General features: G+C 37.0%; 1 protein-coding gene across 12 annotated transcripts in view; it reads left to right on the forward strand.

Moving 5' to 3' along the window:
- The window catches only part of LRBA (LPS responsive beige-like anchor protein), a 746,530-nt gene that overhangs the window by 278,132 nt on the left and 442,696 nt on the right, over positions 1 to 25,702 (forward strand). For all 12 annotated transcript variants that reach the window (XM_055550583.1, XM_055550584.1, XM_055550586.1 and 9 more), the window contains exon 36: positions 9,628 to 9,736. In XM_055550583.1, coding sequence (XP_055406558.1) covers positions 9,628 to 9,736 — 109 coding nt within the window. The remainder of the gene's footprint in view (positions 1 to 9,627; positions 9,737 to 25,702) is intronic.

A 25,702-nucleotide genomic window follows, 5' to 3' on the forward strand; every position in this document is an offset into this window, starting at 1 on the left:
GTCAGAAAAGGTTTTATCAAGTTAAATCCTGAGTTTTGCTTTGAAGGATTTATAAGATAGGCAAGATAGAATAAGAAATGATGTCCTTCCTGGCTGAGAGAATAGTAGGAAGATGTAAAGAAGTATTAAAGTTCCAAATGTAAGATGTACAGTCATAATCAGGATTTCATTTCAGAAAACTAACCCTGTTGAGATATTGTTGAGAATAATGAGATTAATGGAAAGACATCTGATTGGAGGCTATTGTAGTAATCAGGGAGCGTCCCAGGAGGCACTAGTGGCCTGCCAGTGCCGGAGACATAAGAGAGGCTGGTTCTGTTCCTGGGTCGGGAAGATCCCCTGGAGAAGAAATGGCAACCCACTCCAATTTTCTTGCCTGGAGGATCCCCATGGACAGAGGAGCCTGGTGGGCTACAGTCCGTAGGGTTGCAAAGAGTTGGACATGACTGAAGTGACTGAGCACACATATTGTAATAATTGAAGCCATGAGGTTGGGCTCCTGAGGCATTGGAAAATGTTATGGAAAGAAACAGCTTGAAAGGTATTAGAGAGGTAGAATGGACCATACTTGTTCTACTGAAAGTGAAGAATGATGAGGAAGGAAGAATCAGATACGGTTGGTATTTCTAGCTTCAGTAACTAGGTAAATAACAATGATATTACCAGTCAAGGTAGAAAAGGAAAGAACGATCTGTGAATAAGGGACTAATTTAATAAATTATGTTATATTCCATCCACAAAAATTCTGTTTGGTAATGGTACACCATTAAGTAAAATAAACAGTATAATATGACTCCTTTACACACATGTACTTAAATATTTATATGTACATATACGTATTTCTATATATATACATGTATACCACAGATACCATTTATGTTTTTATAAGTTTAGACAAATGTAACGACAGGTATGTAAAATATTAATAGTGCTGTGGCTTATACTGAAAAATCTTCCTGTGTTTCCATTGTTGCTTCCTTATTTAGGTGTTGCATCATTTTTTTTTTTTTTTTTTTTTGGTACTACATATATTACATTTATACAAAGCACCAAAAAAAAAAAAAAAGGACAATAGTATATGTCTTATCTAGATATCTGTGCATTGTGTGCATCTTGAAAAATAATGATGGAAAGGGTGTTTTCTTTTCAGAACACATTTTTCCCCCTCTTTGTAACTTCATTCATACTGTTTTGCACAATGACCTTTCCTCTCCTTTATGCTTCACCCTTTATTTAAGGCTCATCTTTATGCTCTAGCTCTCTGTTGGTACTTCTTTCCATCTTGAGGAACTGATAGTTATCTTGACTTCTACTGAATTCTGATAGTACGTGTATTCTATGTCCTAACTGTATTCATATTGCTTATCTATTGGTATATAGTAATTCCCAGAAATGTTGCAGCTTGAAACAACACAAATTTACTATCTTGAAGTTTTTTTGAGTTGGCCATCTAGGCACAGCTCAACGGAATCCTCTGTGGCAAGTTTTGTAAGTCTGCAGTAAAGGTATTACACAAACTGTGTTCTTGCTGGAGGTTAGAGTCCTCTTTTAAGCTCACGTGGTTGTTGGCAGAATTCAGTTCCTTTCACCCAGAGGACTGAGATCCCCTTTTTCTTACTGGCTGATCACTAAGATTACTTAGATCACTAAGGTCTAATCTCAGCGCCCAGAGGCTGTCCTAGCCCCCTTGTCACATGGCCCTTTAATACCATAGCAGCTTACTTTTTCAAGGCTGGCTGAAGAATCTCTTGTGGGCCAAGACAGAGCTTACATAATGTGACATATCACAGGAGTGTGTGCCCCATCACCTTTGCTATGTCAGTTAAGTTCAGTTACTCAGTCGTGTCTGACTCTTTGTGACCCCATGAACCACAGCACACCAGGCCTCCCTGTCCATCACCAACTCCCGGAGTCCACCCAAACCCATGTCCATCGAGTCGGTGATGCCATCCAGCCATCTCATCTTCAGTCGTCCCCTTCTCCTCCTGCCCTCAATCTTTCCCAGCATCAGGGTCTTTTCCAGTGAGTCACCTCTTCGCATCAGGTGGCCAAAGATTTGGAGTTTCAGCCTCAACATCAGTCCTTCCAATGAACATCCAGGACTGATCTCCTTTAGGATGGACTGGTTGGATCTCCTTGCAGTCCAAGGGACTCTCAAGAGTCTTCTTCAACACCCTAGTTCAAAAGCATCAATTCTTCTGCACTCAGCTTTCTTTATAGTCCAACTCTCACATCCATACATGACTACTGAAAAAACCATCACCTTGAGTAGATGGACCTTTGTTGGCAAAGTAATGTCTCTGGTTTTTAGTTATCTAGGTATTGGTCATAACTTTTCTTCCAAGGAGTAAGTTTCTTTCTATTTCATGGCTGCAGTCTCCATCTGCAGTGATTTTGGAGCCCCCAAAAATAAAGTCTGCCACTGTTTACACTGTTTCCCCATCTATTTGCCATGAAATGATGGGACCGGATACCGTGATATTTGTTTTCTGAATGTTGAGCTTTAAGCCAACTTTTTCACTCTCTTCGTTCACTTTAATCAAGAGGCTCTTTAGTTCTTCTTCACTTTCTGCTATAAGAGTGCTGTCATCTGCATATCTGAGGTAGTAACAAAGAAGAAGGGACTAGAATAACTTTGAAGGTGCTTGTTTGGGGACTGGAAGGATGGCATGCCATTGACTATTCAATTCAATTAATATTTGAGTGCTGTGAGGCAGTATATTGATGTTAAATTCACGATGTGGTTTTTGATCCCTAGAGAGAAACTTAGAAGCACAAACCAGTATTTCACATCTGCATTCATGAAAGTTGTTGCTTTCTCTGCAGTGTCATAGAAAGTTATTCATTAGCAGGTTTTAAAATTGCACTCGGGATTGTTTTTATTTCTGTGTCTGAATGTGTACCGTTTAATAGCATTTGAAAAAAATACCTTGATGATGTCAGCCAAAAATTATATAGATAGGACATTTTGTTAACTTCTAAAGTGACTGGGAGATAAGTTGTGGATAATGGTGAAAGGCCTGACAGACCTGGAACCAAATTATAAATAGTGTTATATGAACTTAATAGAGATATGGAAAAAGTGGTAGAAGAGCACAAAGCCTTTTTATTTTCCTTAGACATTTTGTGTTTTCCTTCCTTTTAATAACTGCTTATTGTAAAACCTAAAAGAATAGAGAAATGTGAGGAAAATGACATAGAGCTGACTTTCTAGAGAAGAGAGACGAACCATTTTTTGTAAAGGGCCAGATAGTAAGTGTTTTGGGTTTTGTAGGCCATATAATCTCTGTCTCTACTACTCAGTGTAGTATTCCAATATGATTGGGCTTCCCTGGTGACTCAGACAGTAAAGAATCTGCGTGCAACGCAGAAGACCTGGGTTCGATCCCTGGGTCGGGAAGATCCTCTGGAGAAGAGAATGGCTACCCACACCCAGTATTCTTGCCTAGAGAATTCCCGTGGACAGAGGACGTACTGCACAACTTAGTGACAATACAATGACAGCCGTAGACGATAGTGCACCAGATGAGTATGCATGGCTTTGTTCCAGTAAAACTTTATTACAAAAATAGTCGACAGGCCTGATTTGTCTCATGTGCAGCAGTTCTCGTAATTCTGACCTTGTTTTAGGTAACTGAAAATTTGATATATCTTCTTTCATATTTTCCCCACATTCATATTATACATAATACTCTTCAAAATTTTTTTCCATAATATATTGTGAAAAAACTATTCTTTTACCTCATTATGGGCTTCCCAGGTGGCTCAGTGATAAAGAATCTGCCTGCCGATGCAGGAGATGTACGTTCGATCCCTAGGTTGGAAACATACACAGGAGGAGGACGTGGCAACCCACTTCAGTTATTCTTACCTGGAAAATTCCATGGACAGAAGAGCTTGGTGCACAAAGTTTGTAGGGCCACAAAGAGTCAGACACTACTGAGTGACTGAGTTCACAAGCATACAGGCTATCACATTATATGATTGTATATTTTTGTTTTTTCAGTTTTTCACTTTTAATAATATAAGATATTATAGGGAACTCCTTTGTACACACACACATCTTTCTGTATTTGTGAGAACATATTCATATGACAGGAGTGTAACGACTGCTTTATATCAAAGCCTCTGCATATTTAATTTACATTTTTGATAAAATAGTTGCAAAAAAGTGACAGAAGAACCCTGTGGAGTGTCTGTAGACATGCCATTGGTGATAACTGTTGGGTCTAACTTTTATAGGTGGGCATTATCTAACTGCAGTTTAACTACCCTTGCTATTTACATAAAAAGCATAATCCTAGCCCTGACCATCCTGTCTTTCCAATTCATTTTAAAGAACGGAGTTCAGAAGACTTTTTACTTAACATGTTTCAGAAGTCTCCCATTTATATGAAATGAATCATTCTGTTGGTATTTGATAGGTGAATGGTATTATGGAAGCATTTACCAACACTGAGTCAATTGTTTATATTTTCAAGGTAATTCTTTGCAACATTTAAACATCTATGATCATTATTAATGTTCCTTGTGAATCACTATATGGAGAGGTCTGTAGTAGCACCCAAGCTAATCATCTCTTAAACCCTTGACTTCTGTTACCATAAATCAGTTAAAAAATATTTGTTTTTTTACGAGATGACTTATATGTATGTATTTTTTGATGTAGCCTTGCTTAACACTAATTTTGTTGTGCATAACAGTAATTATTTCTTTTAGATATTCTTTACTATCTTATTATATAAATACTCTGCTACTTAAAAAATTTCATTTTATTTTTAATGGGCATTTGATAGTTGCTAGTGTTTGGCTTCCCCGGTGGCTCAGACGGTAAAACGTCTGCCTGCAATGTGGGAAACCCAGGTTCGATCCCTGGGTCTGGAAGATCCTCTAGAGAAGGAAATGACAACCCACTCCAGAAATCTTGCCTGGAAAATCCCATAGATGGAGGAGCCTGTAGGCTACAGTCCGTGGGGTTGCAAGGAGTCTGACATGACTGAGCGACTAAACTGCTGCTGCTGCTGCTGCTGCTGCTGCTGCTGCATTGCTTCAGTTGTGCCTGACTCTGTGCGACCCCAGAGACGGCAGCCCACCAGGCTCCCCCGTCCCTGGGATTCTCCAGGCAAGAACACTGGAGTGGGTTGCCATTTCCTTCTCCAATGCATGAAAGTGAAAAGTGAAAGTGAAGTCGCTCAGTCGTGTCTGACTCTTCGCGACCCCATGGACTGCAGCCTACCAGGCTCCTCCGTCCATGGGATTTTCCAGGCAAGAGTACTGGAGTGGGGTGCCATCGCCTTCTCCGAGTGACTAAACTATTCTTTGGCTAAAGTTGCTATAATCATTCTTTGAAATATATTTTGTGTTTATGAGAGTCTAAGATTCATATCCTTGCCAAATTTTGATACTATTTTTGTAAATATAGTGATTCTGGTGAGCTGTAGTATATTTTTTTATGCTGTTAGTTTGTATATCCCTGATGATTAATAATCCTGAACACCTAAAAACCTTTTCATGAAGTTATTTGCTATTTGGAAATGTTTTGTCCATGTGTTTTGTGTAGTTTGGTACTTTGTATTATTGTGATTATTGCCTGTTCTTTCAGATGTAATTTCCTTGTTTAGGTATTCTAAATATAATACTTTATATTTGGTAAAGTATGTAATACTAAATATAAATATTCTTCCTTTCTTAAGTTTGCCTTTTAATTCTCTTAATGCCTGGCTTTGTTGCTGTTTTTTGGTCGCTCAGTCATGTCCAACTCTGTGACCCCGTGGACTGCAGCCTGCCAGGCTTCCCTGTCCTTCACCAACTCCTGGAGCTTGCTCAAACTTGTGTCCATTGAGTCGGTGATGCCATCCAACCATTTCGTCCTCTTTTGTCCCCTTCTCTTCCTGCCTTCAGTCTTTCCCAGCACCAGGGTCTTTTCTAATGAGTCGGCTCTTCGCATCAGGTGGCCAAAGTATTGACGCTTCAGCATCAGTCCTTCCAATGAATATTCAGGACTGATTTCCTTTAGGATTGACTGGTTTGAGTCCCTTGCAGTCCAAGGGACTCTCGAGAGTCTTCTCCAACTCAACAGTTCTAAAGCATCAATTCTTCCGTGCTCAGCTTTCTTTGTGGTCCAACTCCCACATGCCTATGTGACTACTGGAAAAAACCAAAGCTTTCACTGTACGGACATTTGTCAGCAAAGCAATATGCTGTCTATGTTTGTCATAGCTTTTCTTCCAAGGAGCAAGCATCTTTTAATTTCATGGCTTCAGTCACCATCTGCAGTGATTTTGGAGCCCAAGAACATAAAGAGTTTTGGTGAAGTAGAAAAGATTAGCTTTATTACTTTGCCAGGCAGAAGGGGACAGAGTGAGCACCTGCCCTGGAAAATGGCATGTCTACACCTGGGAGGAACTGGGGAGGGGTTTTATAGCAGTGGGTCAAGGTTGAGGCTTGGTTCAGTGGTTCAGTGGTTCAGTGGTTCAAGGCTAAGATTAGGGTTTGTGCAGGGCCTTCACTGCTTTCATGTGGTCTCAGGTAATCTTTTGATGAGCTTCTCTGGTTCTTTTAATCTGGCCTAAGTTGGTATTCTCTGGAATGAAAAATCCTGACATCATCCAGTTGTTGGAGATTTTGGTTTTGTGAAGAGCTCAGAGATATTGTTAATGTGTCTCTTGCTTTATTGACTATGCCAAAGCCTTTGACTGTGTGGATCACAAAAAAACTGTGGAAAATTCTGAAAGAGATGGGAATACCAAACCACCTGACCTGCCTCTTGAGAAACCTACATGCAGGTCAGGACAGAACAGTTCAAACTAGACATGGAACAACAGACTGGTTCCAAATAGGAAAAGGAGTACGTCAAGGCTGTATATTGTCACCTTGCTTATTTAACTTCTATGCAGAGTACATCATGAGAAACGCTGGGCTGGAGGAAGCACAAGCTGGAATCAAGATTGCCGGGAGAAATATCATCACCTCAGATATGCAGATGACACCACCCTTATGGCAGAAAGTGAAGAGGAACTAAAAAGCCTCGTGATGAAAGTGAAAGTGGAGAGTGAAAAAGTTGGCTTAAAGCTCAACATTCAGAAAACTAAGATCATGGCATCTGGTCCCATCACTTCGTGGGAAATAGATGGGAAACAGTGTCGGAGTTTATTTTTTTGGGCTCCAAAATCACTGCAGATGGTGACTGCAGCCATGAAATTAAAAGATGCTTACTCCTTGGAAGGAAAGTTATGACCAACCTAGATAGTATATTGAAAAGCAGAGATATTACCTTGCCAACAAAGGTCCATCTAGTCAAGGCTATGGTTTTTCCTGTGGTCATGTATGGATGTGAGAATTGGACTTTGAAGAGAGCTGAGTGCCGAAGAATTGATGCTTTTGAACTGTGGTATTGGAGAAGATGCTTGAGAGTCCCTTGGACTGCAAGGAGATCCAGCCAGTCCATTCTGAAGGAGATCAGTCCTGGGTGTTCATTGGAAGGACTGATGCTGAAGCTGAACCTCCAATACTTTGGCCACCTCATGAGAAGAGTTGACTCATTGGAAAAGACCCTGGTGCTGGGAGGGATTGGAGGCAGGAGGAGAAGGGACGACAGAGGATGAGATGGCTGGATGGCATCACCGACTCAATGGACGTGAGTCTGAGTGAACTCCGGGAGTTGGTGATGGACAGGGAGGCCTGGCGTTCTGCGATTCATGAGGTCACAAAGAGTTGGACGTGACTGAGTGACTGAACTGAACTGAGGTGAACCAGGACCTTGCCTCAAGGCTGCACTATTGTTTCTTGGTCTCTTATCTCTGCATCTCCTCCCTTCCCTGATAAGCAGATGTTTGAATCTGCTGTTTGGGACTCAGGGCAGGTCAGGGAGGGTAGAGTGTGTTCCCTCCAAAGAACTTGGACATGAAAAGGGCTCCACAGGGCCCTGCTTGGTTTCACCTTGAAACTTCAGTATTTTGATTATCTGTAAGTTGGCTTTCATTCTTTCGGTGTAGTTTTTTACTCTACCTCGTCATTGGTAATTTTAAAAAATTAATGAGTATTGTTGATTTTCAATGTTATGTTAATTTCTTTTGTAAAGCAAAGTGATTCAGTTATACATTTATTTACTCTTTAAATTCTTTTCTCATATAGGTCATTACAGAGTATTGAGTAGAGTTCCCTGTGCTATACCGTCGTCATCGCTAGTTATTATTTTACCTATAATAGTTTGTATATTTTAACACTATGTTATTGGTCATTGAATTTTGGAAATTGTGTTTACTGTTCCAGGAAATTGTATTTAACAGTCCTTAGATGATGATATCTTCCTCTTGGAGGATTTCCTTTTTATTTTTTATTAGTAGTTAGACCATACGTCCTTAGTCATATATGACTTTTTGCACTAGGCTCCTCTGTCTTTGGAATTTCCCGGGTAAGAATACAGGCATGCTTTGCCATTTCCTCTTCCAGGGGATATTCCTGACCTGGGGACTGAAGCTGCATCTCTGTGTTTCCTTGTATTGGCAGGTGTATTCTTTACCACTGAGCCACCTGGGAAGCCCAGCAGTTAGATTAGGTGCTAATTATAGTAAAGACTGCTGCTTCCCAAGGGGCTCAAATGGTAAAGAATTTACCTGCAATGCTGGAGACCTGTCTTCAGTCCTTGGGTCAGGAAGATCTCTGGAGAAGAGAATGGCAACCCACTCCAGTGTTCTTTCCTAGAGAATCTCATGGACAGAGGAACCTGTTGGGTTACAGTCCATGATGTCGAAAAGAGTTGGACACGACTGCGTGACTAACACACATATATTAAGACTGAGCTGATTTAAAGCTGGAATTTTAAAAATCTCTGTTAGAGTTTGCCCTATTTACAGTTTGTCTACTTTTAGCTCGGAGCCCTCCTAGGTCTTCTGAAAACCCAGGGTCTACTACATGAATTGTCTACTTCTACTATGAGTCCATGACCTACCATGAGTCTATTACATCTTTCTTTTTTTTCTTCTCATTCTACAAGATTATGAAAATCTTCTGTAGTTTTTTGGCTGCCAGTTAATCTACATGCACATCACCATGGTGTTGTTTGGGGGCCTGTCGTATTGTTTTGGGGAGCTGGTCTATTGTCTGTTTCCTGCAGAACAGTTCTGCTCCTTGTGTAAGCCTGGGTAATCTACTAGGATCCCTCCACCTTGAAAGGTTATAAAATTCTGTTTTTATTTCCCCAGTCCTTTAAAACTTATAACAGCTGTATTTAGGTTCTCTGTTCCCACACGTGAATAGCAAATGTGTCAACAGGAAAAGTCATGCTGAACATCTCTCATATCCTGGCTTCTTAAATCTTGGCTACCTTGGAAGCTCTCCAGTACCTTAAAAGAGTAAAACATAAATTTAATCTAGCATTTTCAGTTGCTTTTGTAGGATAGTTAGTTTGATAAAAGCTAATCTGCTGTTGCCAGAAAGATCACTCTTTGCCGTTATGTTTTTCATTTGTTTAGTGTGAAATAATAGTCCTTCGTTTGTTAAGATGCCAGAAAAGGAGAGTGCATGTTCTTCCCTCTCCCAAATAACAAACACACCACCTCTGAGCAATGGAAAGTCACATGTCATGTGGATGCATTTACTTATGTGACAATGTTCATCTCTTCATAGGTTGCTTAGCCAAACAATGAAGGATCATCTAGTAAGAGTAGCAAATGAAGCTGAATTCATCCTGAGCAGGCAGCGAGCAGAGGATATTCACAGACATGCGGAATTTGAGGTAGGTTATACCTATGAGTGATCTGAGGAAGTTACCTTCTTAAAACATTAATCACAGGAAACTGTGTAGGTAACATTGCAGCATGGTCTTAACAATCATGTGTCTTCAAACAATTAGAAATTAATCTGTGAGAGTATCATGGTGGATTCTGGAAAGATAGTGTAAGACTCTAGTCTTGGCCAGTAATGTAAATTAGTGAACCGGTCTTGCTCTCCTGTATGCAAAGTAGAGCTGGTTTACTGGAAGTGAAAACCCATATGTTAGATGAAATCTTTCAGGTTTCTAGAGAGAAGCTGAACAGAGGCATGAAGTTTTTTACCCTTGAGGTTGCTGCAGAGGAGATGAAGGCACATACAGCTTTCTTCCCGGCTTCTGACGGGGGGATCAAGCGACAGAGCCATCCCAGGACCAGTGCTTGTCTTGGCACTTGCTCCTGAATTTGTGGAACAAGCATGAATTCATAGAGAGAATTAATGGTGTCGTAGCTATATAAATTACAAAAATTCACACCTAAGGCGAACTAGAAAATTTGACAGGAACATTTGCTAAGAATTGGGGAGGAAAAAAAAGCCGCATCCGGGGGTTCTTTCTAACATGTTAAGAACAGATAATTCCAATGTTGCTGGTATTTTTCTGATACATTAAAAATAAAGAAAACTTCTTCAGGTTCGTTTCACATTAGAAAAGACCCTGGAAAAATAAAACTCCAGAAGACCAATTTACTTAAGAATATGGGCACAAGATTCTAACATAGTCCAATAATGTAATGAAAGAATTATACAACTGACTCTTGAACAAACAGGTTTCAACTTTGTGGGTCTACTTATCTGCTGATATTTTTCAGTAGTCAATGCTAGAGTACCACACAGTCTGCAGTTAGAGGAAATTACAGATGTGGAGGAACCTTGGATATGGAAGGTAAATTGTATTTACCTCCATGTAGTTCAAGGGTCAGCTGTATAGTGTGAACACTTAGAATTTATTCATGGACTCCAAAGGTGGTTTGGATAATATTAAGATACCTACCTACAGAATAAATCAACCAATTAAAAATCAGAAAATCATATGAAAATATCAATAAAAGTAGAAAAAAGCACATTATAAATTTTAGTATCCAGCCCTAATGAAACTGTGGGAAAAAAGATTATTAGAAAACAATTTAAATATAATGACCATTTGTTGTTGTTTAGTCACCCAGTTGTGTCCAGTGCTTTACAACCCCATGGACCTGACATGCTAGACCTCCCTGTCCCTCACCATCTCCTGAAGTTTGCCCAAGTTGATGGCCACTGTGTCCGTGATGCCATCCAGCCATATCATCCTCTGACACCCTCTTTTCCTTCTGCCCTCAGTCTTTCCCAGCATCAGGGTCTTTTCCCTGAGTTGGCTGTTCGCATCAGGTGACCAAAATTCTGGAGCTTCAGCTTCAGTCTTTCTAATGAGTATTGAGGGTTGATTTCCCTTAAGATTGACTGGTTTGATCTCCTTGTTGTCCAAGGGAGTTTCAGGAGTCTTCTCCAGCACCACAGTTCTAAATCATCTGTTCTTTGGCATTCTGCCTTCTTTACGGTCCAGCTCTCACAACTGTACTTGACCACTGGGAATACAATAGCCTTGACTGTATGGATTTTTTTTGCAGAGTAATGTCTCTGCTTTTTAACACATTGTCTAGGTTTATCATAGCTTTCCTGCCAAGATCAATTGTCTTCTGATTTCATGGCTGCGGTCACTATCTGCAGTGATTTTAGAGCCCAGGAAGAGGAGATCTGTTACTGCTTCCACCTTTTGCCCTTCTATTTGCCACGAAGGGATGGGGCCAGATGCCGTGATCTTAGTTTTTTAATATTTAGTTTTAAGCCGGCTTTTTCACTCTCCTCCTTCACCCTCATCAAGAGTCTCTTTTGTCCCTCTTCGCTTTCTGTCATTAGAGTCGTATCATCCGCATATCTGAGGTTGTTGATGCTTCTCCCGCCTATCTTGATGCCAGCTTATAACTCACCCAGCCTGGCATTTCTCATGATATGCTCAGTGTATAGGTTAAACGAACAGGGTGACAGCAGACAGACCTGTCATACTCCTTTCTCAATCTTGATCCAGTCATTTGTTCCATACAGGGTTCTAACTAGTGCCTCTTGGCCCACATACAGGTTTCTTAGGAGACAGGTAAGATGTTCTGGTATTCCCATCTCTCTAAGAGCTTTCCACAGTTTGTTATGATCCACACAGTCAAAGACTTTAGTGTAGTCAATGAAACAGAGGCAAATGTTTTTCTGGAATTCCCTTGCTTTCTCTATGATCCAGCGAATGTTGGCAATTTGGTCTCTGGTTGCTCTTCCTTTTCTAAACCCAGCTTAGACATCTGGAACTTCTCGGTTCCCATAATGCTGAAGCCTAGCATTCAAGATTTTAAGCATGACCTTACTAGCATAGGAGATGAGTGCAGTTGTCCAGTGGGTAGAACATTCTTTAGTACTACCCTTCTTGGGAATTGGGATGAGGATTGACCTTTTCCAGTCCTGAGGCCAATGTTGGGTCTTCCATATTTGCTGTCATATTTAATGTAACACCTTGATGGCATCATCCTTTAAGGTTTTGAATAGCTCTACTGGAATTCCATTGCATCCTTCAGCTTTATTATCAGCAGTGCTTCCTAAGGCTCACTTGACTTCGCACTCCAGAATGTCTGGGTGACTGACCACACCATCATAGTAATCTGGTTCACTAAGATCTTTTTTGTACAGTTCTTTCCATCTCTTCTTGAGCTCTTCGGTGTCTTCTAGGTCTCTACCATTTCCGTCCTTTATTGTGCCCATCTTTGAGCAAAATGTTCCCTTGATATTTCCAATTTCCTAAAGTGATCTCTAGTTTTTCCCCTTCTGTTGTTTCCTTCTGGTTTTATACATTGTTCATTGAAGAAGGCCTTCTTGTATCTCTGTGCCATTCTTTGGAGCTCTGCATTTAGTTGGATGTACCTTTCCCTTTCTCCCTTGCTTTTCACTTTTCTTCTTTCTTCAGCTATTTGTAAAGCCTCTTCAGATAACCACTTTGCCTTTTTGCTTTTCTTTTTCTTTTAGATGGTTTTGTTTGCTTCCATTTACTAAATATCATTTGAAATTTCTAAAGCTGTTTCTATTAAAATCAGGAAAAAAAAGAGTGATTGATACCTTCTATTAACAATGTTTAACAAAACTTTTTGATATTCTTGCAAGTGCAAGATCCTGTTAATATGAATGTTAGGGAAGAAATAGCACTTTCAGGTCACTAATGCTATGATGTAGGAAAATCTAAGGGATTCTTGAACATTTTTCCACCTGAATTAAGTGGGACTTCGTTAATATTGTTGGATATAAGATAAATATGCAGAAAATTAATAGATTATCTTTTGACCAGCAATCAGTAGCCAGTTAAGAATGGAAATCAGAAATAGTTTGTATACAGTTAAAAATACTATTTTGGATTGAATTCTCTAAAAAAATAAACAGATGGTTATTTGTAACAAAAATATAAAATCTCGTTGGTAAAAGCAAAATATAAACTACTGGAGAGTCATTCCACACTGGGTAGTAAATCTTTCTGTGTGTGTGGGTTTGAGACACACAGTGACAGAGATGTAGAATCCTTCTTTTATTTTGAAATAATTTGAGATTTATAGGAGAGATATGAGTAGTACAAGAACCACTCTTCACCATTCTAAATTCTGCAGTGTTTTAAATTTCACCATATTTGCTTCTGTCCTCTTTTTCTGAATTTGAGAATAAGTCAAAGCCATAATAAACTTTTACTTGTAATTACTTAAATGAGAATTTCCTGTGCCCATCCTTTGTTGTCATCTTGTACACTTATCAAATCAGAAAATTAACAGTTACAATGCTATTATTTAAATATAGACATTATTCATATTTCCCCAAATGTCTTCATAATGTTTTCGTAATACAAAGAAAAGATATTATTGCCACAAAAATTTTTTCAAATTAATATGTAAATTCAGTAAAGTAACATTAGCATATCATTCCATTAGACTAATAGAGTATTTAGAATTTAAATATCCCTTAAAAGATATCTGGATATCAAAAACTTCCCCATAATATATTTGGATATATAACTATCCAGTTAATATGGAAAAAAGAAATGCATGAATATATTGTTGAGATTATGAAATAAAAATGTTGAGGATGTACTTGACTTCCCAGATAAACCAATACTAATTAAAACAATTCTATAAAAATAATATATACAAAAAATGTTTCAAATGGAGTAAAGATATATAAGATGAAAGATGACCTAGTTAATATTTTAGAAAAATATTTGGAAAACTGTAAAAGAGGAACTGAAGCATATGCAAGAATTCTGTAACCAAGACAGGTCACTTTAGAAAGCATAGAAGTAAATGTTTATTACTACATTTAATGTTAAGCTGAGGAAACTTGCAGTCAATCATGTGGGAGGACATGGTGGAACGTGGAAAGACTGATAAATCAACGTTTACTACCTTAATTGTTGTTGTTGTTTAGTTTCTCAGTCGCGTCCGACTGTTTTACTACTCCATGGAGACTGGAGTCTGCCAGGCTCCTCTTGAGATTTCCCAGGCAGGGATATTGGACTGGGTTGCTGTTTGCTTCTCCAGGAGATCTTCTCAACCCAGGGACTGAACCCACATCTCCTGTGTTGGCAGGCGGATCTTTACCACTGAACCACCTGGGAAGCCCTACTGTCTCAATAATTCTTATGAAGTGATAAATGAAAAGTTGACCCAATAGGCACATACTCAGAGGATATGAGTAGGGACTTCACAGAAGAATGTAAGTTATCAGGAACATATAAAATGATAATCAGATCATTGTATGTTTACAGGAACATTCAAGGAAATGTAAATGAGATTAATCATGATATCTCTTCAATAGCCTCTGAGAGAAAGTAAGAGTCATAGCTAGAACTGTTGAAGAAGATAGGGTTGATGAGATGGGCAGGGGGATTCTTTTGTTTTTGCAGTGGAAATGTACAGTTTTAGTATTATGGTAGGGCAATATGGTCATGTATTTTTTAGTAATAATTGTATGGACGCACGTACACACACACACACCCATTTACCCAGTAACTCTATTCTATAAATATATCTGTAAGAAAAAAAGTAATAGTATGTAAGCGTAGATATATAAGGCTGCTTATTACAGCATTGTATGTAAATTTAACAAAATTAAAACAGTGGAAAAACAGAAGGAAAAGTTTCTTTACCAAAAGAATTATCATTTTCTCAATGAACAGGGTATTAATAAATTATAAAAGGATGAATAGGTTGATGGCATTTTTTTTTAATAAGAGCTTCATTTATAACTTGTTTAAAATTGCAGATTTCAGTTCACAATCTGCTGTGAAAGCTGAGGACCTGACCCCTCTCATACTTCATTTTTTTCTCAATTTTTAATTTTGGAAGTTATATTCTATTTTTAATATTGTCTACATATGTAACACTCATGTATTGTAACCACAATTCTGATAGTACTTTAGTATTTATAATATATTTAAGTGAATTCACTACCCTACCCCCCCTTTTATTAAACATAATTTCTTAGTTTCCCCCAGGTTCCTTCTTTTGACTCAAGTCTTAATTGCTGGGTTTTATCGCCTCCCCCCCGACACAGGTTCATGTGTGCTGTAAACTTAAAATTCTTTCCTGCTTAAGAATGTTTGCCAGCTGTCCTTATATCTGAATGACATCCTGATGAATTGAATATTCTTGGCAAACTTTATAGACTTTGCTTCATTGTCTTTGGATTTGAGTGTTGCTTTCAGAGAAGTTTGAGGATAGTCTGATATTTGTCCCGTTGATGATTTGCTTGTTTTCTGTTTTGTTTTGTTTTTTTTCGTCTAGGGAGTTCGTTCCTTAACAAGAATATGACTGAGTATTGAGCCTTATTTATCAAAAGTTCCTGGAACATAGTCTTTTGTTATAATCTGAAAATTCAGAGTTTTCATTTAGTTCTTAGAAACTTCTGTAAATTAAAATTTGAAAAATCTTTTGGCTTTTATTTTCTTTTTCTTAGTGACAGTCTATGTTAGATATGACTGTCTTTCATATCTGTTAGTTATTTCTTAATTGCTTTACTTCCTTTGATCTCTTGCCATGAGGATGTTTTAATATTTTATCTTGTCTTTTTGTAATTTTTAATGATTATTTTGTTCTTCATTTCATTTATTTAAACCTCCAGCCTCTCTATCTTTGTCCACTTATTTCATTTTGACTTTTACTTTTTTTTTAGTTACATTTTTATGTTTTCTAGAAAAAAAATCATGAGAAATTTCCTTTCATTTTTTGTTATATATTCTTCTGTGGCTCTTTATCTTTTGTATAGGATCTTCTAGTTTTATTTAAATATTTTATTTCTTTTTAATTTATTAATTGATTGGTGATTTATGTTTACTACTGTTTATGTAGTATTTATGCAGCTACTGTTTGGCTTAGATAGATTGTCTTAGTGACTTCTTCCTTTCTCCTCGCTGTCTGTAAAGCTGTTTTTTTCCCTACCTGAGCTATTGTTTGATTTTAGAAATTTGATTTTTGACTAGTTTTATTTGCCTATCATGAAGAGAGGGAGAAAGACCATTGATATAGGTGAGGAGGCCTTCATAGCTCATCCAAGTTTTACTTTCTCTTATAAGATTTTAATAATTCTCTACAAGGTTCATTCCATCTTTTTAGAAACATGGAGAAGTCTTATCAGGGAGAAATATGCTTCGGCTTTGAATCACTATCCATCATTTCAGAGAGTACTCTGGAGTCTGCCCTGGGAAGTCAGACTGTATTTTCACTTACTTGTTTCACCAGTTTTTGCACAGTAGGGTTTTTCTAGCATCTTCAGTTAGAGGAAGCAAGAGATAATGATACCTACTCAATTTATGTTTCTTCATATATGAAGGCATTAAGAAAAATTCTTAGAATGTTGTCAGTTTACCGGTATTACTCTGGACTCATGAGGATCTGGTTAATTAAGAATTGAGCTTACCGCAGCCTTAGTTCTAATTTCAGTATGTTTAGTTTTCCAATGGCCACCAATTTTTTAATGTTTGGTGGTTTACATTATGTTTCTTTTGGTACTGGTTGTTTTTGTTAGTTTTTTTTTCACCCAGTAGTTTTGCTTTTGATAATTTTTTAGGATTTGAAGGAAGAAAAAAACTTTTAAAATTTCCATTTCAGCCTACTGTCCTAATCTGGAACATCTTCCTTACTGTCCTTTCTTGGTTATAGAGAAGTTCCTTTGTAACTCAGGGTTGAAATTGCAGTTCATTATTTTTATTTGAAGTTTTTAGTGGTCATGGTGGTGGTATATGTCTTTTGATTTGTTTGAAGATGAGAGAATGAGGAAGAAGAAAACATGTGAAATTGAAAGAGGAAAAATACTTCTAAAATACTGTGTAATACAAGAAACTGAGTTGATTTCACCCAAACACTAAATACATTTGCAGTTTAGATGAGGGATAATGGTGGTAACTTTACTCGATGGACGTGAGTCTGCGTGAACTCGGGAGTCGGTGATGCACAGGAGGCCTGGCGCTGCGATTCATGGGGTCGCAAAGAGTCGGATACGACTGAGCGACTGAACTGAACTAGACCTCTTTGATACTTGCATTTTTGTGATTGATGGTCATTTGCTTTCCTCTTGTTATATAATAAGTGTCTACTTTCTTCATTATGGAAATGATACATACATGTTTATTATAGAAAGTTTAGAAAAATAAGGAAAAATATAAATAAAAGACATTCATTGTTCATCATTTATGATTTATCTCTATTGTTTTTCTCTTAACTTTAACTCGAAATAATTATAGAATTTAAAGAAGTGGCAAAAGTAGTACAAAGGTCCCATGTAGCCTACTATCGTTTAAAGATACACATATATTCATTCACTGAAAGTACCCACTTACCAAATTAGAATCAATAGGATACTTTTAAAGGAGAAACTACAAATATGTCATGTCATTTTCCATAGATAAATGCGTAGTGTATGTAGTTTTGCGCCTTAGTGTGTGCGTGGGGGGGCTTCCCTTGTGGCTGAGATGATTAAGAATGTGCCTGCAATGTGTGTATGTGTGTTTATGGTCGATGGTCAGTATGTATCGAGTGTCCTCATTTTTTGTTGTGTGTAATAATCCGTTGTATTTTTGTATGTTTCTAATAATATAATTATTATTAGAGTGCCAGACCTCCTTTATTAGACTTTTATGTTATTTCCATTCTTCTAGTATTATGAGAAGTGCTGCAGTTTATAATTTTCTACTCTGCGTTTTGTTGTTATATTTTTCTGCAGATGACTATTGATTTTTCTATTTTACTTTTGTCATTACCTTTAAGATTATTATATATTTTTATTACAACATGTATAGAAGATATGCTGTGTATTAATAACTTTTACAGATTTTCTTATATCAATAAATCCTACCAGGTTGAGGATTTTTAAAAAACATCAGCAAGTCTGACTTTTTAAGGATTGTTACAATTATTCAGTATTTATAAGTGATGTTGGTTTTCCTTTTGTTACATACTATTGTCATAAACTATCTGTATAATAGTTCTTTTTTGGTTTGTTTTCCAAAGAGCTAAGTCTTAGACTTATTGATTGGTTGAGTTAAATTGCTTTCTAATTCGGTTGCATCTTTGGTAACTCTTTTTCCTTCCCTTGCACTCCTCTTTTTCTTGTTTATTTGAAAGCACGGTTTTATTCTTTTTAAAGTAATGAGAACAAGTCAGGATGTTAGTATTATTCTGCGGACAGCAGTGGCCCCATTCTATTGTTTATTACATGACATGCTCATTTTCCTTAGTTTCTTCATTGGTATCTTTTTGATCTGGTAGTTATTTAGTATTCAAAGGATTTGTCCTTTATTTTTTGTTCACATTTAAAATTTTTTATTCTATTGCATTATGAGAAGATAGTTATGTAGAATTTCTAACTTTGAAATTTATTGAGGATTTCTAATTGGCCTAATTTGATATTAAACTTACATTTACAGGCTTTTAGTACGTTTTAAAAATACCAGCCTAAAATGCCTGGCACTCTGATCATAGTAAAATTCCCCTTGGGAATATAAACTAAGCTGTTTTGCTAGATGTTCAGTAAGACGTGATGAATTCTATGACAATTAAATGTGAAAATTGTACAGGGTTCAAGTAGCAGAACACAAAACAATGAATTTTTGAAATTTCTGAAGGGGATACTTTTCGGACGGGGAGTTTCAATACATCAGTTAATCTCATTGGAATATATTTATAAATTCATCACTGTAGACATAGTATGAACAAAATAACAAATATTAAAACTGAAAATTGGAAAAAAATTTAGGTGAATTATGTTATTTGTATTTAAATATATAAAAATAAAAATGTTGATAACATGAAGAGTTTGGTAAGTGGGGAAAAGATGGAGACTAGAAAGAGAATCTCACTTGTCAGTAATGGAAAAGTGCAAATATTAGTGATAAAACTATTAAAATTCTTTATACCTGGTATGCTAGTAATGTCATTCATAGCATTTATTGTACATATATGTGTGGTATATATATAATTCTACTTATATGTATTCTTAAGTACAATTTGCTGACATAATGAATTGATATGGCTTCAAACAGAGGAGTGGTAACACTGCAAATGTTTTTGTTTTAACTGATGATTATCTTTGATTGTTCCTTGTTTTCAGCACCATATATGAGACCATATGCTAATAGTCTAACTTTTAAGTTTTCAACGTTTTAATTTGAGCATGAAAAATTGCTTCTAAAAGTAGACAGTGATTTAAAACTTATGTATTTTTTGAAATTCACATGGAATTGCAATTATTCACATAGAATAATAATGGTAGCGGCACTAGAATAGAAATGTATAACAGAAGAATAGAATTTAGAATCTAAAATAAATTTGTACCTGTAGGTCAGTTGAGTTTTGACAAGCGTAACAAGAAATTCAATGAGGAAAGAATAGTCTCTTCGACAAATTGTGCAAAGACAACTGGATGTCTACATGCAAAAGAATAAAGTTGATCTTTGTCTCATACAGATTAACTCAAAATGTATCAATGATCTAAATGTGAGATCAAAACCATAAACTCTTACAAGATAATATAGTGGTAAGTCTTCATGACTTTGTATATGGAAATGGATTCTTAGAAATGACACCAAAAGCACATGCCTTCTCTGAAAGGCTTTAATTCCCATACTCCAAATAAATTATTTCATTCATTCCTTTTCCCTCTCTTCAAAACCAAATGCCCTACTCTAACTGTATTGTCAGCAAAAGTAGATTGTATTAGAGTGGAATGAATGCTGCATCTGTCCATCACCAAGCTAATCAATATCTTCTGTGTGTTAATTCCCTCCCACCAGTGAAAGTGAAAGTGTTGGTCACTTAGTGGTTTCTGACTCTTTGTGATCCCACCAGAAAGGCCCAGTGTTTTATAAATTCTGTTTTTATTTATTTGTTCATTTCCGGTGGCTGTAGGTCTCTGTTTCCGAGTGAGCTTTCCCCCGTGGCGGTGTCGACCCTCTCTCACTGCAGTGGTGCTGTGTCCTCGTGGTGGCCGCCCTTGGTGCAGAGCACAGGCTCGGTTGCCTTGCGGCATGCGCGTTCTCCCTGGACCGGGATGGAAGCCATGTCCCTGCGTTGGCAGGCAGATTCTTAATCTGGGACCGCCAGGGATCCCAGAGACCCACATTTTTCAGTGACAAATCTGGCTGTTTTTTGAAGCCGTTCCTCATCCTACTTACCAAGATTTTGCTTATCTCATTTATCTTTTCTCATAATCATTCTTCCTTTTCTCCTGGGAAAGCACAGGAATGTTATAATATAATCCATCTTCAAATAAACTAAAAACAAATTCAGAACCTTCTCCTCACTCTTCTACCTCTTATTTTTCTTTTATTCCAGTAGTCAATCTTTACATTAGTTTTCAACATATATTCTCTTTCCTCTGAATTTATTTGTGGCATTTTGGCTTCATGGCAATCAGGCTTCTACCATCACTTTTGAAACTTCTTGGAATTACCAATGACTTCAGTGTAATCAAAACTAGTATTTACCTCTCTTTGTTTTTATTTTAGTAAGCCTGATCTCATTATGCAATGCTGTTGCCTGCTGTCTCTCATCTTGACTTGTTCTCAGTAGTTTTCTAGCTTCTTTTTTCTGCATAGCCTTTAAATATGGAAGTTCCTTGGAACTTTATCCGCAGCCTTTTCCTGTGTGTTTGTGTTCCACTGCTCAGTAATGTAAACTGTCTTCATAATTCTTAAATACTATCTTTAGTCTGGAAGTTTTGAAATTTCTGTCTTTGGTCCACGTTACTTTTCTGAGTGCCAGGCTTATTTATTTAATGTTATTTTATGGATCCACTTAGAATTTTCGCAAACATCATGGTACTCTATAGTCTGAATTTTACAAGCTTCAGCTTTGGATTCAAATAGCCAAGGTTTTGATATGAACTCTAATACTCAGTATTTTTCCTTTTGTCATTTCTTAGCTCTTGAGTCCCTCATTTGTAAAGTGAGGATTATAGTAGTTGTGGGAATTAAATGAGATCCATGTACAACATTGACAACAATGTCTAGCGTGTAGTAAACACTCAATTATATGTGAGCTTCTTTTATTACATTGTATTTAATATGTTTTTAAAAAGACTTTTGATCTTCCTTTCCTACCAACCTACCAAAGCAGAAAGCTGAGTCAACCTTGAATTCTTTTTTCCCCCTTGCTATAGATTCAAACATCCTGGCAAGTCAGTCTTTATAATTTCTCTTGAAATTATGGACTTGTATCGTTTCTCTCCCCTTAGTTCAGATTACCATCTTTCATCTGCATGACAGCAGCAGCCTCCTCCTTTTAATCGTGCTCTATTCTCATGTGTTTTCTGCATATCAGTATGGATGATCCTGAAACATGTACTGGGTGCTATCATCTCCTTGCTTACATAACACTTCAGTGGTTCTCTGTTTATGTTTGAAAAAAATCTGAAGCACTTATCATAGCTTTTGTGGCCCTGCATGATGTGCCCTTTTCACTTTTTTACCAGCTATTCTACTACTCTCCCCTTGTTATTTTGCATTGTTGTTGCTGCTGTTTAGTCACTAAGTTGTGTCTGTCTTTGTAACCCCATGGACTGTAGCCTGCCAGGCTCCTCTGTCCCTGGGATTTCCCAGGCAAGTATACTGAAGTTCACTGCATTTCTTCCTCCAGGGGATCTTCCTGACCTAGGGATTGAACCCATGTCTCCAGCATTGGCAGGTGGATTCTTTACTGCTGAGCCATTAGTCATACTAATCTTCTAACTAATTTAGCTCTTCTAACATGTCTCTCTCTTACTTTTGTTAGTCTCTGTGCATTCATTTGCTTAAGAGGTATTTGTTGAGCATTTACTGTGTACAGGGCACTGTTCTGGGCTGAGAATATAAAACTGACATAAAAACCTGGTCTTTAGGAAATTACTTGCTTTTGAGGGAAGACAGATTATAAACAGTAAAATTAAGGTATTGATTCTAAAGATAGACTGTAGAAAGTGCTCTGGAGGAAAACAAAGAAGTCTTATGTGGCCATTAAATAGGATGATAGGAAGGTTTTGGCTGAAAAGACCTCTTAAAGGAGGTGAAGGAGTTTAAGGGGTTTAGAGAGGGCACATGGTACAAGGCTTACAGGCAGTTTTATGCCTGGAGCATTTAAAGGATAAAAAGAAAAAGCCGGCATTTTTGGATTGGATGTTGGATGAGTAAATGAGCAAACAGGAGAAAATGAGATTATAGAGTAGATGCTGGACTAGATCATGGAAGACATTATAACCCATTGCAATGACTTTGACTCTCAATAGTTGGGAAGCTCTTGAAGGGTAATAAGCAGAGAAGTGACAATCTGAGTAAAATTTTAAGTACATCATTCTGGTTGCTGCTTTCGGAAGAGACTAAAGGGAATCAAAGACCTAAATAGGAAGACCAGTTACTGTGGTAAATGAGATAAGAAATGATGACTTGGGGTAAGCTAATGGCAGTAGTAGTAGTGAGAATTGCTTGGATTTTAATCTGTTTTGTTTTAAAGCTAACAGGATATGCAGATGGACTTATGTTGAGCGAGTGAAGGTCATGAAGGCTGACTGGAAGGTTTTGGTTTGAGCAACTATTTAATAGGAGAATGGAATTGCTTAAGTGATAAGACTTGAGAAGGATCAGGGTAGGGCGATGAGGAAAAGTCAAGAGCCCAGTTTCCAACATGTTACAATTGAAATGTCTGTGTGCCATCCAAGTGGGGATGTCCATTAGGCAGTTGGGTATATAAACATGAAATTCCTTTGAGGAATGTAGGCTCAGAGTACAAATTTGGGAGTCTCCACTGTAACTGCTGGCATTTAACACCATAATCAGCATGAGATCACCAGGTGATTCAGTAGCAACAGAAAGTTGTACTTCCTGTTGGTAGATAGAAAGCCAGAAATTGGTGCTTCTAGAAATCTAGTTTTTAAAGTTTTGGAAAGAATAATGAACTGTCAAAGGACTGTCTTAGCAGAGTGTGCTCTTTTTTCTGGTTTTTGTGTCTAATTTCTAAACTTTATTTTCCCCTTTCTAAGTTATCTCTTCAGAGGCCTTCTGTGACTCTCCTACCAAAGTTGGTAACTCTTCCCTGATGCAGGGTATTCTCTATCCTAGCACTCTCCTGTAAAGTCAACTTCATAATGAATAACTTAAAGGATATTTCTTTATTTACATGGCATGCCTCGTAGTATAAAGTTGAAATCATGCCTGTCTTTTGTGCCTTTGTAATTTTCAATTCTTTGTAAAAGGTACATAATTGATGTTCAGTAAATATTTGTTTAATGGAGTAAAGGACAGTATCCTTGGTAATTCTTTTAGATTTAAGAGCATGAAATTAAATTTTTAATTTAGCATTTGCTTCTTTACCTTGTTGGTGTTCATACATTAGTAACTAATATTTGTTGAGTGTTCATTGTATGTCAGTAAGCATTATAGTATGCTTGTTTATTCTCTATAGAATCTTGATTTGACATTTGAATTTAGTATGAACATGAATATTTCTTCCCCTAGATAATATTTTATAGGATTGAAAATCTCTACAGATTATAGTTGAGTTTTACATAAGGAGATCATTTACTATACAAACTAATAAACTTGCCCTAAAAGGAACTATCAAAACTGTAATAGATTTTTAGTCTATTATTACAATAAAGGTAAACATTTTGAATTCAAACAAATATTCTCAGTAACAGTAAGTAGCTTGTTCTAGATTCTTTGCTACGGAAAGAGTTTTTTGCTCCTAATTCCTATCAGTTAACATAATACTTGGTATATAATTGATTGATTGTTTATAGAATTAAAGATGTCTGCTTTACATTGTAATATGAACATGCTTTTTCTTTTGCTTTCTGTAGGAAAGAGACAGTTTACTTGGGAGTGAGATACAAAAGTAGGGAACTCGTGTATTTCCTAAATTACATCTACCATATCAATGAGTAATTTAATCCATCTAATTCTTTGTTCCATTTCTTTTTGTTTTCCTTATACTACTGATCAATGAAGAAGGCATATTTTTCATTTATTTTCATTGTTTATCTTCCTGTTAGCTGATACAGTTTATCCTCTTGTTAACTAAAAAATTAAAGTCAATATAGGCAATGAAAATGAATAATAAGGAAGTCTTGTAGAGAATATACAAGCTTCTAAATAATGAGACATTTATTTTAGCTTGATGTGATTCATGACTTGTACATATTAACTATTTTTGAAACCTTACTTTTTAATACAGCATTTTATATAATATTTTCTTATATTTAAATCCATGCTTCTTTTATACATTATGAACTATAAAGTTTAAATTGTTTTATAGAGACAGTGATAGTCTGATCATAATAATAATGACAAATATTTACATAGTGCTTACCAACTGCCAGTCTGTTAGATTGCTTTGTATGGCTTACTTGGGTTACCTTGGGAATATGAAATTGTTTCAAAGAGGAAACCATTGCTTTTAGGCCCACTGTAGAGAATTAGGAAGCTGAGGCTAGAGAGGCACAGTAATTTCCCAGAGTTACACAGTTCACATGGGAGTTAGAATCTGGATATGAATCCTGGTTTCTTTCTTTTTTTTTTTTTTTAAATTTTGTGCTTATAATTCAATTATGTCTATTTTGTCTTATTTTTATATTCATATTACATGGTCAAATTGAAATAAAATATTTATAAATTAAAAGTTAGAATGAAAAAGCAAAAAGATAGGATGCTGAAAGATGAACTGCCCAGGTTGGTAGGTGTCCAACATGCTACTGAGGAAGAGTGGAGAAATAGTTCCAGCAAGAATGAACAGGCCCAGCCAAAGCTAAAAAAATGCGCAGTTGTAGATGTGACTGGTGATGGAAGTAAAGTCTGGTGCTGTAAAGAACAATATTGCATAGGAACCTGGAATGTTAGTTCCATGAATCCAGGTAAATTGGAAGTCATCAGACAGGAGATGGCAAGTGTAAACATTGATATTTTAGAAATCAGTGAACTAAAATGGACGAGAATGGGCAAATTTAATTCAGATGACTATTATATGGGCTTCTCTGATAGCTCATTGGAATACAGTCCACCTGCAATGCAGGAGACTATGGTTAGATTCCTGGGTTGGGAAGATTCACTGGAAAGGGATAGGCTATCCACTCCAGTATTCTTGGGCTTCCCTTGTGGCTCTGCTGGTAAAGAATCAGCCTGCAATGTGGGAATCCTGGGTTTCGATCCCTGGGTTGGGAAGATCCCCTGAAGAAGGGAAAGGCTACCCACTCCAGTATTCTGGCTTGGAAAATTCCATGGACTGTATAGTCCATTGGGTCACAAAGAGTTGGACATGACTGAGCGACTTTAACTTCACTTCATCATATCTGCTACTGTGGGCAAGAATCCCTTAGAAGAAATGGAGTAGCCTTCATAGTCAATGAAAGAGTCTGAAATATA

Source organism: Bubalus kerabau, chromosome 16 (assembly GCF_029407905.1).
Source record: "Bubalus kerabau isolate K-KA32 ecotype Philippines breed swamp buffalo chromosome 16, PCC_UOA_SB_1v2, whole genome shotgun sequence".
Lineage (NCBI taxonomy): Eukaryota > Metazoa > Chordata > Mammalia > Artiodactyla > Bovidae > Bubalus > Bubalus kerabau.